The sequence below is a fragment of the Aegilops tauschii genome, chromosome 7 (genome assembly GCF_002575655.3).
Source record: "Aegilops tauschii subsp. strangulata cultivar AL8/78 chromosome 7, Aet v6.0, whole genome shotgun sequence".
NCBI classification, from domain to species: Eukaryota; Viridiplantae; Streptophyta; class Magnoliopsida; order Poales; family Poaceae; genus Aegilops; species Aegilops tauschii.
This window is the reverse complement of record NC_053041.3, coordinates 192,834,111-192,853,013: the sequence shown is the minus strand read 5'-3', so window position 1 is coordinate 192,853,013 and position 18,903 is coordinate 192,834,111. Positions and strand designations below refer to the sequence as shown.

The 18,903-nt window shown below is 47.2% G+C and overlaps 2 protein-coding genes across 2 annotated transcripts; one reads left to right on the top strand and one right to left on the bottom strand.

The window, feature by feature from the left end:
• Positions 1 to 11,932: 11,932 nt before the first annotated feature.
• On the top strand, positions 11,933 to 13,340 carry LOC109759709 (1-aminocyclopropane-1-carboxylate oxidase homolog 1). Its single transcript, XM_020318539.4, has 2 exons — positions 11,933 to 12,821; positions 12,907 to 13,340. The coding sequence occupies exons 1-2, from the start codon at positions 12,012 to 12,014 to the stop codon at positions 13,165 to 13,167; spliced, it is 1,071 nt and encodes a 356-aa protein (XP_020174128.1). The 5' UTR covers positions 11,933 to 12,011; the 3' UTR covers positions 13,168 to 13,340.
• On the bottom strand, positions 13,234 to 18,570 carry LOC109759708 (trigger factor-like protein TIG, Chloroplastic). Its single transcript, XM_020318538.4, has 13 exons — positions 18,228 to 18,570; positions 17,969 to 18,052; positions 17,664 to 17,792; positions 17,214 to 17,302; positions 16,927 to 17,110; positions 15,670 to 15,760; positions 15,246 to 15,400; positions 14,871 to 14,963; positions 14,541 to 14,633; positions 14,307 to 14,387; positions 14,083 to 14,232; positions 13,876 to 13,971; positions 13,234 to 13,586 (listed from the first exon to the last, which is right to left on the bottom strand). The coding sequence occupies exons 1-13, from the start codon at positions 18,483 to 18,485 to the stop codon at positions 13,509 to 13,511; spliced, it is 1,581 nt and encodes a 526-aa protein (XP_020174127.1). The 5' UTR covers positions 18,486 to 18,570; the 3' UTR covers positions 13,234 to 13,508.
• Between the last annotated feature and the right edge of the window lie 333 nt (positions 18,571 to 18,903).

Sequence of the window (18,903 nt, the reverse complement as noted above, 5' to 3'; positions counted from 1 at the left end):
GGCATTATGTATCATAGGGAAGGCTCACAAGGTTATTGAATATGAAGGACGCTGTCGGATAAAATCCATTAAAGGATTTGTCGGTCCATAGCAGAGCTGATGTGAGCATCGACACACAACCAGAGGAAGTAACAATGCAAAGGCATTGGATTATAGAAACAACTGACTAATCCAGAGCTCAAATGCAAAGGAATTATGATTTTCAAATCAAGGGATCAGAAGCAATGTTCTGATTAGGGATGGATAAGTTGAATAGTCTTAGGGATACAACCGACAGTAATTTGAGTAGTCGAGAACCAGCTCATGTTAAAAATGACGTCTGAGCCGGAAGGATGAATTCTAGGATATGATTGAGGATTGCGAGCATTCACAACATATTGAATCAATGGACTCAAAATGATATTTGACAAAGGATGCCAATAAGATTACCAGACTTAAGGGATTAACCATAATGCAAGCAAGCAAGAATTTCAAGAGCAAGAGGATGCTCAGGATTTTTGGAAGATCGAATGGTATTTCGAAAACTTTTGTGAAACACATGAACAACTGGGAAAGAGCGGATACTCGCTAAGCGCGAGGAATTATCCGTAAGGGTATTCATGAGGCAAGAACTGTATAGCAGTAAGCTCAAAGGATTCTTGGAACAACGGAGAGCGGTTCGGGGCATCTTGTATTAACAAGAACAACTTGGAATAGAATTAAGAACGACGGGTGTAAGTATTTATCCATAGGGATAGATCAGTGGTAGGGAATTGCAAAAGCAACGAGCACAAAGTCTCGAAAGAGTATCGGGGAGTAACTTCGAAATCTTCTGGTGCAGTAGGCGATCATCTGTGATAAGGGGCTCTCCGGGAGAAGTAGTTACGAGAACCTAGAGTCAGATTTAGTAAAATCATTTAACCCGAATAGAAGAGAGATCAGAGTCTCAGAGTAAGGGTCGAGGAGTAAAAGATCCTAATACCACCCAATGGCGACGTGGGCCCGTAAGCCACACAGCCATGTTAGTAAAAGTTTTTCAATGACTAGACTCGACTTCGGCCAAGGAGTTGGAAAGGGGGATTCCTACAGGCAGTCGGCTCTGATACCAACTTGTGACGCCCCCGATTCAATCGTACACTAATCATGCACGCAAACGTGTGCGATCAAGATCAGGGACTCACGAGAAGATATCACAACACAACTCTAAAACATAAATAAAGTCATACAAGCATCATAATACAAGCCAGGGGCCTCGAGGGCTCGAATACAAGTGCTCGATCATAGACGAGTCAGCGGAAGCAACAATATCTGAGTACAGACATAAGTTAAACAAGTTTGCCTTAAGAAGGCTAGCACAAACGGGGATACAGATCGAAAGAGGTGCATGCCTCCTGCCTGGGATCCTCCTAACTACTCCTGGTCATCGTCAGTGGGCTGCACGTAGTAGTAGGCACCTCCGGTGTAGTAGGAGTCGTCGTCGACGGTGGCGTCTGGCTCCTGGGCTCCAGCATCTGGTTACGACAACCAGGTAGAAAATAAAGGGGGAAAAGAGGGAGAAAAGCAACCGTGAGTACTCATCCAAAGTACTTGCAAGCAAGGAGCTACACTACATATGCATGGGTATATGTGTAAAGGGCCATATCAGTGGACTGAACTGCAGAATGCCAGAATAAGGGGGGGGGGATAGCTAGTCCTTTCGAAGACTACGCTTCTGGCAGCCTCCATCTTGCAGCATGTAGAAGAGAGTAGATTGAAGTCCACCAAGTAGCATCGCATAGCACAATCCTACCCGACGATCCCCTCCTCGTCGCCCTGTTAGAGAGCGATCACCGGGTTGTATCTGGCACTTGAAAGGGTGTGTTTTATTAAGTATCCGGTTCTAGTTGTCATAAGGTCAAGGTACAACTCCGGGTTGTCCTTTTACCGAGGGACATGGCTATTCGAATAGATAAACTTCCCTGCAGGGGTGCAGCACATAACCCAACACGCTCGATCCCATTTGGCCGGACACACTTTCCTGGGTCATGCCCGGCCTCGGAAGATCAACACGTCGCAGCCCCACCTAGGCTCAACAGAGAGGTCAGCACGCCGGTCTAAATCCTATGCGCGCAGGGGTCTGGGCCCATCGCCCATTGCACAGCTGCACGTTGCGTACGCGGCCGGAAGCAGACCTAGCCCCCTTAATACAAGCGCGAGCTTACGGTCCAATGCGGCGCGCGCCACTCAGTCGCTGACGTCAAAAAGAGCTTCGGCTGATACCACGACGCCGAGTGCCCATAACTGTTCCCGCGTAGTTGGTTAGTACGTATAGACCAAATGGCTAGACTCGGATCAAATACCAAGATCTCGTTAAGCGTGTTAAGTATCCGTGAACGCCGACCAGGGCCAGGCCCACCTCTCTCCTAGGTGGTCTCAACATGCCCTGTCGCTCCGCCACAAAGTAACAGTCGGGGGCCGTCAGGAACCCAGGCCCACCTCTCTCCTAGGTGGTCTCAACATGCCCTGTCGCTCCGCCACAAAGTAACAGTCGGGGGCCGTCAGGAACCCAGGCCCACCTCTACCGGGATGGAGCCACCTGTCCTTTCAGCCCCCTCATCAGAATCACTTGCGGGTACTCAACGAGCCGACCCGACTTTAGTCACCACATGTGTCATGTATATAAAGTATATAGTATATACCCGTGATCACCTCCCGAAGTGATCACGGCCCAGTAGTATGACATGGCAGACGGACAAGAGTGTAGGGCCACTGATGGAACACTAGCATCCTATACTAAGCAGTAGGATAGCAGGTAAGGGTAACAACTGTAGCAACAATGACAGGCTATGCATTAGGATAGGATTAACGGAAAGCAGTAACATGCTACACTACTCTAATGCAAGCAGTATAGAGAAGAATAGGCGATATCTGGTGATCAAGGGGGGGCTTGCCTGGTTGCTCTGGTAAGGAGGGGTCGTCGTCGACGTAGTCGATCACAGGGGGAGCATCGGTCTCGGGGTCTACCGGAGAGAAGAGGGGGAAGGAACAGTAAATATAAAGCAAACATAGCATCACAAAGCATAACGTGGCAATATGCTGTGCCGGGTGTGACCTAACGTATGGCTACAGGATATAGGTGAAGGGGGAATTCAACCGGGAAGGTGTTCCCGGTTCCGGACCTGTGTCAGACAGATGACCGAAGGGGGAATGTTCCATGTTCAGCATGCTAGGGCATGTGACAGATGAGCGGACCGCGTATTCGGATTCATTGGATTTTTCTGAGCAACTTTCATATAGAAAACATTTTCATCCGAGGTACGGTTTATTTTCTATGAATTTTCAAAGATTAAAGCATATTCTGAAATTATTTAAAATAACAGAAAAGGAAAATATGACGTCAGCAGAGTGTCAGCATGACATCAGCAAGTCAACAGACCCGCTGACTGGTCAAACTAACCAATGGGTCCCATCTATCATAGACAGTAGGGCTAACAGAGGTTAACTTAAACTAACTAAGTTAATTAATTAGAAGGGGCCCACCTGTCACTGTCTAATTAGGTTAATTAAATTGGGTTAATTAACTTTGTTAATTAGGGGGGTGTGGGCCCCATCTGTCAGTTGCATGGGCCAGTCCAGTCAGCATGGTGGACCGGGTCAACAGGAAGGCCGGGCCCCTGGGGCCCACGGGTCAGCGACCCAGGTGGTGGCCCCAGGTGGCCACGTCGGCGTGGCGCCAGAGAGAGCTCCGGCGAGCCTCTTCCGTGGCGGAACTACGCCGGAGCCGGGCGGGATTCGTCCACACCGCACTATTTTGGGCGCGGCCGGGCTCGTTCGAACGGCAAGACGACGGCGGAGCGATCTGTGACGATGGCGGAGGCTACGGTGGCCGGAGCTGAGCGGATCGAGCTCATCGGCAGCGAGGTTCTTCGGGCGAGGTACGGGAACGGGGTTACGGGGCGCAAGGCGAGCGACGCGAGGTGCCTACGGTGCCTACTCGACGCGAGAAGCGGAACGTTGGCACGCACGGGACCAAATGGTCACCGTGGCCACGCCGGCGACGAGGCTAGGTGGCAGCGCGTTCGGGTGAGCGTGGAACGGGCGCTACAGACGATCAGAGGAGGCAGGGAAGGGCGCATCCGGCGCAGAGGCTCACCGGGGGAGCGTGGGGTCTAGGCAGAGGGCTCGGGGAGGACCGGTGGCGTAGATCAAGGACGAGGACGATGCGGTGGCCGAGCCGGAGAAGAAGAAGAGTGCGGCGACGCGAGGGGCTCCGGGGCTCGATCCAGCGGTGTAGTGGAAGCAGAGGACCACGGCGGAGCTGTAGGACTTGCCGGGGCGATGAACGGACGACGGTGGCCACGGCTACGGAGATCGACGGTGACGGGGGCGCTCGGGCATCTCGAACAGAGGCGAGGAAGGGGACGAGAGGGGGATTGTGGGCGCGCTAGGGTTTCGGGGGAGGGCGAGGGGGCATGTGGGGTGGGGAGACGAGGGGAGCCCGTGGCTTTGCCCTTATCCTCTTCGGCGCCGCCGGTGAGGTGGTCTGGCGGGAGCGCGCTCGGGCGCTCGGTCGCTACAGCAGTGAAAGGGGGAACGACCCCGAGGCGCTGCCCGGCCGGCTGGGCCTGCTGGGCTAAGGCCCAGTGGGGCAGGGGGGCTTCTGTTTTATTTTATTTTTTTGTTTTGTATTTCCTTTTTCTTTTATTTATTTTCTTGTTTCTGTTTTCTTTTACTTAATTAATAGTTTATAGTTTTACAAAAAGTGAAACCCACTCCTAAATTAGATTTGTAAAAGTCAACTGTTCTCACAAAAAGTTTGGGACAAAAGTAAAGTACCTTGTATTCTTTATTAATTAAAAAGTATTTAAGTTATTGTTTCAGTCACTGTTTTATTTATTTTAGCGCATTCAAACACTTTTAAAAATGTTGGTTTCTTCACCATTATTACTTAGGATTTATTTGGCTCCCTCCGAACATTTTAGTTTTAATATTTAAAAACTTATATTATTTGCTTGATCTTGAATTTGAATTTGAATCGGTTTTGAACTAACGCGAGATTAGCAACAGTAATCGAGGTGACATGGCATCATTAGTAGAGTGTTACTGTAGCTTAATTATCCGGGCGTCACAGGCATGGGCTGCCCGAAGTGGCCCATGAGTGAACCGCCATGGGGGTCCTCGGCCTGATCCAGCTGGTTGGGAGACGACGTGGTGAGTACCCCCTAGTCCAGGACACCGTCAATAGCCCCCTGAAACGGTCTTCAAGTTGGGGACGCTCCTTGATTCTTCCGAACTGTTATTCATCTTCAGTCGTCGGTCTTGAAAACTGGTTCAACAAATCTTCTCATCTTCGATCTTGAGGATCGCCGAAGTAAATCCGAAGAGTTTTCACGTCGGGTATCCGAGGAGCCCCTTTAAGTTATCGGCCTTTGTCAATGCCTTGTTATTTTTACGCCCACCTCGGGTTTGAAGTGTTTCCCGTGCGGTGGTGTCCTCTCGCGTCCGAGCTCGAACGCCGGACTGCATTCGAGGTATCTTTTGAAGCCGAGCACCAATGTCGGACCACTTCCGAGCTCCAACGCTGGAATGTATCTAGGCTCCAACGTCGGACTGTATCCGAGGTGTCATAGATTACCTCGGTCTTGAAAGAATTTAAAAAGGGTTCAAACGAGCTTAATGCCGGAGATGCACTCTATGGAAGCAGCCACTTGCAACCGAGCTTTATGCCGGACTGCTTCCGAGGTATCTTTTGCAGTCGAGAACCAACGCCAGACTGTATCTAAGGTGGTGCACTACCTCGGCCATGGGCTGATTTTATGAATTTAATTCCGATTTGTGCAATGTATTCTCCGCCGAGATGTATAGCCAGTAGCCCTCAAGGTGCATGTTTGGCCTAATATCCGGGATGCACCAGAAGGATAAAATCAAACCGCTGACCCCAGTAGCCCCTGAGACTCAGGTCGATTCGTAAAATCAGCCTGAGGATCAATTCCCAGCTCGACAGCATACTTAGGAATAGAAACGCGGTGTAATATATTAGAGGAAATAGTGATCGGCGAACGGGCCCTTGAGAGAGGGTCTTGAGAAGTTGCCGTAATATATTAGCTTGATGCCGGATAGGTCCAGATGGTACCTATTGTTGTCCGAAGACGCGTTTGCCCATAGTTCGGTCAAGCCGAACACTAAGCACTTTGAATTTTCTGCATTGAATAGGCAATGCAGTAGCCCCCGAGACACTGGTCGGGTGGCAACACCAGATCAGGGGATCGATGTGCCCTTTTAATATTAGTAAATGATAAGCCCGAGGCCCACTAGCCCCCGAGCCTTAATGTGGGCACGAGTGGCCGAATTAAGGATCGATATCCTGATTAAAATCACAATTTAAGTGTAATGACTCTATGTATCCAAGTACTTCACATCATTAATGCTCGGATCCGCATTGTATAAAACTTTGTTGACCGACCATCGGCTTCAACCTCTTCGGCCAGTAGCCGAGGAGTGTTTTCCTACTTTATAAAGCCGTTATAAGGGCAAAGATTGATGGAAAACAAGGCAATCCGGCCATACGGTTTAATAAACAAAGGTACGCGGAGAGATATGAAACATCTTCCAAAGAAAATAATCCCGCTATCGGTTCCTTTCTTTGGGTTGTCATGCTAATCATGATCATGAAACCTCACCTTCGATCAATGTGGGAGGAAAATATTGAGGATTTAGTTCGGGGAAAGTTCCCGAACTCTATGGTATTAATGAACCGAAATTTTCACTTCCGTCGTTGCCGACTAATTATATTCTTAAGATAGCTAGCTTTCGGCTTCACTCAATCTGAGGTACTAATCCAGATGACCTGGTAGTAACAATCATAGAGGTGCTCCCTTTACGCCCTAGCCGAACAATCGGGAACGTAGGATTAAACACAGGAGCCAGGCAACCCAGTTAGCCAAAATCTTAAGTCAAATTTGATGCATATTTATGGATTTATAATGATGATTACGGAAGGCAGTGCTTGCATACTGAATACAAATGCTGATGATATGTTTATTTTTACTCCGTTGCGACCGTTTATCAGTTGAAAGTGGCCCATCGTCGGTTTCCACCCCCTTGTAGATGCTACGCAGGGTGTTTCCGCAATAAGACTACCCACAATGGGAGTAACATAGGTAGTAACATCACACATATCTAGATAAAATAGATGATGTGACAAGCAATAAATGAAGAAATGAAGGAAAGTGGTAACATAGCTAGTTACTAGTAGTATGAGTAACATCACACATATCAAGGCAAAATGAGTCTATAGCCTAATAAATGAAGTGTTGCATGTTACCACACATATGTTACTCCCCACTATAGAGGTAGTAACATAGACTAGTAACATGTGCATGTTACTAGTCTATGTTACTACCCATTGTGGCATGTCTAACAAAACAACCCTTAGCCGACGTCTCGGTGCCCGAAGGCGGTTGTGTTAATGGAAACGAGTCAATCAGATATGCGGGCTTTATAACTTTCACCTAGTCATAGGAGCTTAAAGTTGGGAGGCCAGTTACTACCCCCCGGTTAGTGTTCGGCGACAGCCGAGGTCAAGCCGTAAACACTTCGGCCAATGTTATGAACGGCCCGTCATTTAACACGGGGTGACCTCTATCGATCTTATAGTTTAACACAGTCATCGGATCGCTGACCAGTTTGCGCTTATTGTGACAGTCAGTTTTCTGCTTTCTCCATTGAGGCGCTTTAACCATGCGAGCTGGAAGCACAATCGCAGTGGTTCCCCCTTTGCACACCTAGCCGAACAAAGCGGAACGTAGGATGCAAGCACAGGAGCCGGGCAACCCAACTGTTGACCGAAGACACAATTCGAAACAGATGCATATAAAGCAATATCCGAGAATGCTTTTCCGAGGACTCCATGGGGTACCTTGGTTTTGGTGGGTTCGGCTGTAGTTTCAGCCCCCCATTAATATTGCCAATGCTTTAAAGGCGTCTAGCATTGCACTGCTCGGGAACTAGTCCCGATGTGGCGTGTATTTTGTCAACACCGAGGTGTAGTGCGGCGGGAAAGATGCCGAGCTGTAGGTCAGAAAAAATATCCCGAGTTGAACTAGGATGCAGGGTACCTCGGTCATGAGGATGTCCCGCTTCCTGAAAGAAAAACATACAAATAGCTAAAAAAGTGCCATAAGCTTGAAAAGCCAAAAAGAAACTTATGTAAAAGCTTGACGTCCGAACTAAATCAAGTCATTTGGTGCCAATCCGAAAATTGGTCTTGAAATTTTTGTGCTTCTGCCGCGCATTAATATGACACATCCGATCTCAAGACTTCAAGCGGGTCAGCCTACGGCTGCAACCTCCTATCCCGAAGGCGGAATACTTCTCGTTAGGCCAGTTTAGCGAACTGAACTTGACCAGCTTTGAGAGAGAAACTAGGCTCCCCGGCTACTAACCACACACTCGGGCCGAAAAAGGAGTGATAGAAAAAGACTTTGCAATGGCTAGGAAGAAACAATTATTATAGAACGGCTCATACAAATTTAAGAGCCCCCAGTTAACTTGGATAAAGGAAGTGTTTTTAACAAACAACGTTTGTTGACAAACTAAGTTTTTAACACAAATGTAATGTTTGGTCGAACCGAACAAGAGTTATATAAAAAAACTGAGCATGCAAGCGACTTAGCTGGTTAATGTGCTCGGTGTCGATGCACGGCCCGAGCTTACGGTGGGACGAGGTCCCAGCCCCCAAGCCGGTCCCGAGGTGGCAGAGCGAAGAGCTCGGCACTCCGAAGTGGCGACATAGCACGGTCAATGTGGCGAGGTGGAACCCCCAGTCTGTCCGAGGCGACGGAGCAGGCCGGCAGTATGACGCCGAAGTTCCCGGCGTGGGTTAATGAAGTGATGACGAAGCCCCGGGTCCAGCCGAGGTGACATGGTACGTCGGTACGCCGAGGTGACAGTGCTTCCAACCCGGATCATTTACCTGTGCACAAAAAATAGTGCAAGCCAGAGATAATAGTAATCATAATAAATTAAAAAATCATAGCATAATAAATAATTTATGTAAAGTGAGTAATAAAAGAAATATGGCCCGTGTGCTGAACACTCGATGAGGTAGAGCTCTCTCAGCGATGCCGAAGTCCCCGAGGCAACCGAACAAGTCGGTATGGCAATTCGACCAACAAGGTGATCACGCAAGCCGATGTACGCCGATTGGGACGACGACGTCGGCTTGCCGAAGTGACTGTGTGACGCAGTCGAAGTCGATTACCTACACATGTAAAATAGTGCAGTCCAAAAAATAATAATAATATATATATAATCCACGCATAATTAATTTAAGCAAAAATATATATTTGTAAAGAGATGTGGCCTGGCGTCGAAGCCAATGTCGGTACGGGGCGGCGGCGTGACAAAGCCTATATTCACAGGGTGGTCCGAGTCCCTGATGAGGCGTTCGCCGGACTGCGGACGGAAAACTGACCGAACCATCACGCAACCATCGTTAATGCGGCTATCATTTGGCAGACCTGTGTACAGATGATGGAACAAACCAGAGTAATAATTTCTCGGGAAAAATAAACACAAGTAAGAAAAAATTAGTAGGATTAATAGCACCTGGTTTATCTGTTGTAGCAATCTGAAGAAAGGTTACTCCCAAAATTGGACTCAATCCACACACCCATTGCCTGATGGGCGATGAAGTGATGGCATGGCGATGCTTACAAAGTTGGCTCGCCGAGGCAAAGCCCTGGTCCAGCCAACGTGACGAAGCTGGTCGGCTGGTGACGCCGAAGTCTTCGGAGTAGGTCGATGAAGAGATGGCAAAGCCCCCGGTCTAGGCCGAGGTGACGGAGCGGGTCGGTAAGGAGACGTTGCAGCTGCCATGTCAGCCGAGGTGTTGAAGCAGTTCGGCGTGATGGACATCAGCTTGAAGAAGCAATAGTGCGGCCATGCCGACGCAGGTCGTGACTTGTGACGCCGTCAACGTTGGCTTGATGAAGTGACCGTGCGTCGATGCCGGTGTGCCCGCTCCGTGTAATCCGTGGGGCGGCGATGTTGGTGATGATTTATCCTTCACGATACCAAAATCTTGTTCGGCTCGCCGAGATGATGATCCGAAGAAGCTGAACTCGGCTCAACAAAGCGACGACGTGTCTAGCGCAGGTCGGCAGCTGTGGAGCAATGTTACCGGACTGGTTTGACACCAGCGTGATGGTGAAGAGTACATCAGAGAAGGTTTAAAATTTTATGGGCATGTGTTAAGAACAACGCACAATACCCTAGAAGAAATTTTTCTTTAAAAAGGTTGTCCAATATCACCTTCATAAAGAAATATGAATTCGGGTCGGATCCGTATTCGCGCAGAAAACAGATCAGAAAATTGGTCCACTCATCGGAAGGTTCCTGGAGTTTGAACCGTCGGATCGAGCTGAAATTTTGAGGGGTGGTAGATATGGGAATTCAGCAGCAGATGAACGGTTGGATCTTCCAAAGGACTTCCGAGCTGGGCTCTGGAGACCACGCCCTAAACTTGTCCAGATTCCCGTCTAGATTTGACAGGGCTCCGGTATATCGTAGATTGCCGGAGATTCCTCCATCGGAACTCGACGAAATTTTGCATGGTTGTTGTAGACTTAATTCCGCACAATTCCACCGAAGCAATCGTTAAAACGACACTCGAGGAGGCGGTGGCGGCGGATACAAGTTCGCTGTCCAGAATCACAGCACGGTCGCTCAAGGGCAATGTTGACATTGAGCCCCGGGGCTCCATGAATGATTCCTCCATGATCTTGAGAGAGACCGGAGTTGATGTTGACGAAAGTCATTGTCCGAACATGACAATCTGACGCGGAGTGCAATCCTCGGTTGAGCCAAGGTGACCAATCGAGCCGGTGATGAAGATGCCGACGTCGCAGTTAATCTGCAGACGAGCCATCGATCCTTCATTGATCTCACAGCGGAACTCTCAATGAAAGCACCATTGTCGGTGTCAAAACCGGCAGATCTCGGTTAGGGGGTCCCGAGCTGTGTGTCTTAGGATCGATGGGTAACAGGAAACGAGGGACACGGTGTTTACTCAGGTTTGGGCCCTCTCTAAGAGGTAAAACCCTACTCCTGCTCGATTATATTCGATGTGTATGATTACAGAGTTGATCTACCTCGAGATCATATGTTGTGGTCTAAACCTAAGGGTATGATGAATAATGTCATAATTCTCTATCGACTAGCCTGGCCCTGGCTTATATAATGCACCAGAGGCCTAGGATAACAAGAGTCCTAGTCGAATACATTGGTGGAGAGGAGTCCTTGTCTTGATCACCAAGTCTTATGGAATCTTCCTCGTGTGCGGCAAGGGCTGCCCGAAGTGGCCCATGAGTGAACCGCCATGGGGGTCCTCGGCCCGATCCAGCTGATTGGGAGACGACGTGGTGAGTACCCCCTAGTCCAAGACACCGTCAACGGGCGCTACCGCGCACCACCTTGTCCCCCTTCCCTCCCCTCAACCTCCTCCCACCCCTGTAGCTGGTCGTCGCCTCGGCCATCCCTCTAAGCCCCGCCACACCATTGAAGAACTCCGGTGATCCCCTGCACCCCACCCCTAAGGATAGATAATGAAGCAATGGCTTCCCCGTAAGATAGATAGTGAGGCAATGGATTCTTCTAAGATAGATAGTGGAGCTGCCTCTTCGGATGAACTAGAAAAAGTGGCTGATACGAAGACAATTTCCAGGCACATGAGATATAGCATAACCGTTCTTTATGAAATATGTTTTCATACTACGTGTATTTGATGTTGTAGATCTTAGCAAATTTATATGTTGAGTAAATAGTTATGGTCTAATTAGATAGGATTATAAAACAAATTGAGCCCAATTTTTTTGGGAGAAACTAGGTAAGAGGTAAGGGTCGAATTGTGGGAGAATCCCGAGAGAGTAACTAATGCAGCCTTGGTTCTTTTCTAAATCCCACGCGAGAGAAAAACGCCGGCCAAGGTTGGCAACAAAGCCGAACAAACGCAGTTCGCCCGGCAAACACAATTGTATTTCTCCCAACAAAAGATGGCAGCAGCCGACGACTACGACACCGCGGTCGCGCTGGCCGAGTTCCAGGCGGCCCGTGCCGGCGTCCGCGGCCTCGTCGAGTCCGGCATCACCTCCGTGCCGCCGCTCTTCCTCGCACCCGGCACAGGCAGCCCCTCCCCACCGCCATTCGAGAAGGAGATCCTCTTCACCATCCCAAGCGTTGACCTCGCAGTCCCGCCCTCATCCAGCCTGCCGCTCATCCGCGCCGCCGCGCGCTCGTGCGGCTTCTTCCATGTCACCAACCACGGCGTCGACGCCGCCGCCGTCGACTCCGCGGTGTCCGCCGTCCGGGCCTTCCACGAGCTGCCCCTCACCGTCCGTTCGGCGTTCTACACGCCCGCGTCCGTCGGGAGCGTCACCTACTCCACCATCCCCATCCAGCCCGGCAAAAATTCCGCCGGTCCTCTCCTCCCCTGGCGCGACACGCTCCAGGTCCGCTTCGGCCCCCCTCCGGCGCCCGACCTCGCCCATCTGCCGCCGGCTTGCCGGGACGCGCTGCTCAAGTACCAGCTGCTCATGACGGAGCTCGGGAAGAAGATGGCCGGGCTGCTGTCGGAGGCGCTCGGCGTCGGCGCGGGGCGGCTGGAGAGGGCGATGCAGGTGGAAGGCGTGCTGATGGCGTGCCACTATTACCCGCCGTGCCCGGAGCACACAGACCCCAGCCTCTTCACCGTCCTGGCACAAGACGGCGTCGGAGGGCTTCAGGTGCGCCTCCACGACGGACGGTGGGCCGACGTGCCGCCGGTGCCCGGCGCGCTTCTGGTCAACATCGGGGACGTGCTCAAGGTGCGTCGTCCCTCCAGCTCTGTAGAAGTGAACTGCTACCAATCTACCACCACGATGATTTACTTGCGGATAGAAAAAAATTCAGGTGGTTTCAAATGATGAGTACGCGAGCGTGGAGCACAGGGTGGTGATCAGGTCTGGTCAAGATGCCAGGGTGTCCATTGCACTCTTCTTTAATCCTGCGAAGCGCCAGGAATCCGACTTGTTTGGGCCCCTCCCGGAGCTCTTGACGGCGGGAAAGCAGCAGCGTTACCGGGCTTTCACCGTCACTGAGTTCATGAACTCCCGGAGAGAGCATGGCCATGGCACCAACTCAATCGACCGGTTCAGGATTGCACATGAATAATCAGATCCAAAGGATTTGTGCGGACTATCGCCATTGCATGCTTGTCAGGACGAACTTGGCTATGTCTTGGCAAAAATGGATATTTAATGCTGTAAAGAAAAAAAACAGTATTTGGATGTCCACTCCTCACACAATATAGTATGCTGTTTATGATATTTGAGCTCGGGACTAGAGTAACACTTTCGGTATGTATAGAGCAAACTTGACATCTACATGTAAACGATACTTCTCTCTTGTGCTATAAACAAGGCAAACCCTTCTGTCTGCAAAACCAAGGTAGGGGCAGAGAGAGTTTGCACGCCTGCCATCCTTGAAAACTGACAGAGCATCTAGCGTCGCGCTCATTTTTTGATGTACTCGATCGTGCAGTTCTCCTTGAGCCACTCGAGCACCTTGGCAGCCTCCAGAACATCCTGAACCTGCATGGTTTTTAGTCCCACAGCAGACAAAGAATGAGATTTTCCAGCCATGGGAACAAGAAGAGGTAGGGAGATAATTTCCTTGGCATTCTCTTGGTTCACTTAATACTACTAGGCATAGTTGTTTAACTGTCATCTTTTTTCTGTGGGGATTTAACTATCATCTACACGTATATTTTAGTAGCAAAAAATTGTCGCATTAAGATCAAAAGGGTGTTGCCAGACCACAGCAAACTGAAGGAATCCAGCACTGAAAATATCAGAAGAAAAAAAAAGAACAGTTAAGAACCTGCTGCTTGATGTTCCCCTCGTCGTAGTCTTGATTATAGCGTTTGAACTCTTCTATAGAGTTCTCAACTTCCTTGACGAGCTGGTCTGTCGAGTACTGCAGGATGATATGTTGTTAATGCATGCATAAGAAAAATGTGTGGACCAGAAGTCAGAAGTAGAGGTTCAATCACTCGAATGACAAATGAAGAACAATCATGTTATTTACCTGCAAATTTTCGGCCTTGAATATTTCACCAACAACCAACATTTGCTTAATGATCCTAGTAATGTTCTCCCTCTCACCCTTTAGGTACTCCTGTACCGACTTTTCACTTGAAAGGGATGCTAGTTGGTCTTTGTCAAGCTTCCTTTCTGCCTGAAGGAACCAATAAATACATTGAGAAAGCAATATATAAAAGCTAACCTAGTGTTAGACTGCTTGTTCAGTACCTGAAGTTGGAGAAGTTTCGCTCCATACAACTGTTGACCTTGTTCTTGAAACAAGGAACGTGGAACATCAACGTCTACCAACTACACAAACCAATGGAAACATTAATGCAAGCTTATGCAATCTTGGAGAGAATGTGAAGAGGAATTTGATAATGGAACCAAAGGTAACATATGGATGATCTCTCTGCAAAAATAATAATACGGAATTGACTATTTCAGAAGCAAGCCCACAACCTTTCCCAGTTGATCGAGGATTGCATTATCTGTTGCTTGTTCTATAGCCGTCTTCTCCACTTCTTTACATCTTTCCAAAATTCGTTCTTTAACCTATTTCAGTCAGAAGGTATGATTTCAAAACAGTTCAAAAAATTGATTGACCATCGTATCGTATGATGATCACAGTTTACAGCTAATATTTCTCAGGGTGAACTGCGAACTATGATCTATCGGGAGTAATTTTCCAAAAAGAGAACAGGTTCAACAGGTACATATCCTGTGATGTTGATTTCACTGCCTATTATTAACTACCAAGTGAAATATATACTACAGCGGTAGAATAGAAACCTCATCGATGGTATTGCATCCTGGAAGGAGCTTTGCGGCAAGCGAATCATCCAATTCTGGCAACTCTCTGAAGAAGAGTTCTTTACAGACAACCTACATAATACAGTCAAAATGGGAATGAAAACTCCAGCACTAGCTATAGATATAGAATAAAAAACTGTGTCACTGTAGTTTGTGTGCAGTCAAACAGGACTAATATACACGTGCATCTATATTTCCCACATGAAAATCATACTAACAGATGTGACGGTAAAAGTAATTCCTAAGTGTAATGACTTCCGTGTGATATAGGCACAATATAATGTGATTACTAATTGGTAGTAAGAGTGGAGTACACAGGTATATACATCTCGGTCTTTAGGAAGTGATACTCACAGTAAACTGGGCACGGACACCTTGTAGAGTTTCCTGCTCAAACGACTCAGGGAACTGAATAGGAAAAGTTCTAGTCTCACCAGGACGAATCCCAATGAGTGAACCCAGAAATCCAGGAACAAGATTAGTATTTTCCTCAGTGTCCAAGTGGAACCCTGTAATCATAGCAGACGTGCATCACAAGATAGAATGAAAGCAATAGTGTGCATTCTATCTTATCTGGTATTCTGGTATACAAAAGAGAATTCTGAGGATATGTAGACTTGAGAATCACATCACTACATTAGTCAGTTGCAATCAAAAGGCGTATAAAGCCAGAAAAATTTGGGAATTTTTTTTAAATATATAACAGCATATTATCATAATAGGCAAACAATGAAGTTGTGAAATAAAATAGAATGCAGTTGTGCAAAAACAAACAAACCTGTACTCTCAGCTGATGGAATTTTTTCACCTTTAGAGCCGTCAGTCGTTATAGTTTCAGCCAATATATCCAGTACCACTAGATCACCTACCTACATGGTCCAAAAGAGGATGCTATTACAACATAACAACGTTACTGATACTTACCATGAAATAGGATTAATCTAAGATGCCAAATCCAAACAAGCAAGCCACGTAGTTCATACATCCTTCATTTACTATGAAAATCATAATGCTGTTTTTTAGTCATAATGCTGCTTGACACTGACAAGGAAACTGTTAAGGGTATATATGTACATGATGACTTGGCTGTGGTCAACATTTCTGCTAGGTCCATAACTCTCTTTTGTATATAACTATTTCAACTGGAATAAGATGCATATTTGTGAATAATTCTTTTTTTCCTAAGTTGACATGCTAGTAGGGGAATCTCTATAGCTGTAGTCATCCAAGCCTCGCCACCTTCTTTGCCAGAATCGGCAAATGCAGAACAATGAGATCTGCTTCGAAATGACCAGATTACCACCCTGTTTAAAATCTGTGTAGATATAGATCGTATTGACTCCCAACCTCATGGTCTCATCTCATCTTCATGAGATTCAATGAGCATTCGTTGCCACTGACTCTGATCTGGGAGGATCTTAGCAAGATTAATGTTCATCCTCGACTAGCACTTGTGTTCATTGGACTGAACCATCGCTGTTGGCACATTTGCTATTGCCCCCATTATCGTCGTTATTTTTGAATTTCGGTAGATGCCATATGACGTTGCTGACTTATTCAACTATCAGACCATCAGTACAAGTTGCTGAGCTATCATAATGCTACAACTAGTGGAAACATCTATAGATATAAAAGGTACATGGTGTAACATCAAGAAGCTCCTGGAACTGTTTTGCTCAGGCAGTACAATCAGGCTCAATTTTCCTTTGAGAACCAGACAATAATCACTTTATCAGCCATAACAGCCCTGAGCTATAATGCAGGCACTAGCAAATACAGGGGTACTATATATAAGTTAGTGTGGGCATTGTAAGACTCCAGACCATAGAATCAAGAAGACACAAATATATGGAATAAGAAGAATAGTTTGTCACTTTGTCAGATACTACTAGAAATTTAGCCGATTTCTGCAAAACTTTGCCGATTACTTCACAGGGGAAATGAGAGTCCTGAATAAACTAAAGCTAACACACAGTAAAGGTTTCACGGCATATTAATATCACATTTACATACTAGAGCAACTGTAAGAAATCACCTGTAGGCCTCTGTCAGGTACTATTCGAAGCAGCCCGAGAGATTTACGGCGACGCTTAAGCTCTAACTCGGCTGCCTTTTCTGCATCAACAATTTCATCTATTTCAATAACCACTTTGAGGTTCTTATATTTGTCTTCAGATAACCAACGGACTTCAGGAACAACATCCACAGCAACATCATATCTGAGCAAAAATTGGTATAAAGAAAAAATATATGATCAAAACAACAATTTTAAAGTTCAGATAATGAAATAAGCAGGAGACCAAGATGGTAGTAACTGTCTACCTAAAGACATGGTCAAGTGAGAAAGCCTCGTTCATATCATCAAACTTAGTGAGAATGCGCACAGAATCTTCTAATGCCCTCTCTTCTACCTATAAAAAAAGATGACGATATCAGCTGAGCAGATGTAATATTAAGTATAACAAAGCATATATAGTATAAGAGATTGAATCATCAGAGAAGGGATCTGCAGTGAGAAATGTTCTCAGCAAAATATCCGCCGAAAATGTTAAACGGTGCTTCATCTCTGATGATCCGCCCGTTCAGTTCATATGAAATGGTAATCTCTACTTCAAAATTTTCAACTATATCATCACTCTGATAATAATGATGCAAGACAAATACAGGTTACCAGAACTAATTTTGCTTGCCATGAATGGCTGAAACAAAGAATCCATCATGTTAAATATCAGGGTATTGCTTTGTAAAATAGGACTGGGGAGAAATTCATACCGAGGACAATGCTTGAGGAAGTGTGTGTCTTAAGATAGCTTCAACTGTAGCAGCCCGTACATGTTGCGGTCCAACGTAGTTTAAAAGTACATTTTCTGGAACTATCTTTCCAGGCCGAAATCCAGGAACCTGATAAGAAGGAATAGCAGGGGCATACAATATAAAACTGTAGAACATATAGAGCAGCATCACAGACACCATGTAGAATTATCTCTTTTCCCACTTCCGAACCGTCTGGTCTTAGTGATTTAGCTATGATCAACTGATTGTAAAATTTGATACAGGTTTTAGCACAGAAATGGTACCTTGAAACGCTTTGAGTACTCCAGAAGAGTTGTTTGGTAGCACTCCTGGCATATCGAGGGAGGCACCTCCACGCTGAACTTAACCTGCAAAGCAGCACACCATGACCATTAGAATCAAGCATCAGTTCATCAGTTTAGCCCCTAATCTACTCCACTCATCGCACAGAAACTAAGACAACATTCCACATTACAGAATTACGCGGCTCTCCAACTCATATACAACTAGAGAGGCAGTTAATTGAGCAGAGTCGGGGCTAACACTGGAGTTGGGCTGCGGCGTCTCGATGACGCGGACGGAGTCTCCACCACCTGCGGCGGCCTCGCGGAGCTCTACGGCGGCCGAGGCGACGGGGAGTCGACGCCTCTGGGACCGCGAGGTGGAGGCGGAGGTGGACAGGGACCGAGAGGAGGACGGCGACGAGGAACTAGACCAGGAGGCTACGCGTGGGTTTGAGAAATGGCTGCGGCCAGGGTGGATGGAGGCTGTGGAGACGACGGCCGCGGTGGCGAGCTCCATGGCCGCGGCTCGGAGTGGAGCAGCGCGTTTGCTTTTGTGGGGGAGAAGACGAGGGGAGGGGATTAGGATTTAGTAAGCAGATAAGCGAATAAAATAGCTAGTCAGATATTTTTGTGGGCTTTATGTTCTTTCTAAAGAGTTTTATTTTGTTGCAAATGTCCATAGTTTCTTTTTTTGGCTCTATTTGTGTGTTGTAGATGTTGGTATATTTTTCGGTAGTTCTGGCCAAAACCTTTTTTTTTTGACTTAGAACAAAACTAGAACTTCAAATATTTTGGAACCGAGGGAGTAGAAATGATAGACGTGGCACGGTACATATGAGCTCACTTTTAAAACTTAGTTAAACTTGTATTTTTCAAGCTTATAAAAATATAACGTCAACAACGCGCATACGTTCTCTCACGGAAGTCTCTTGAGC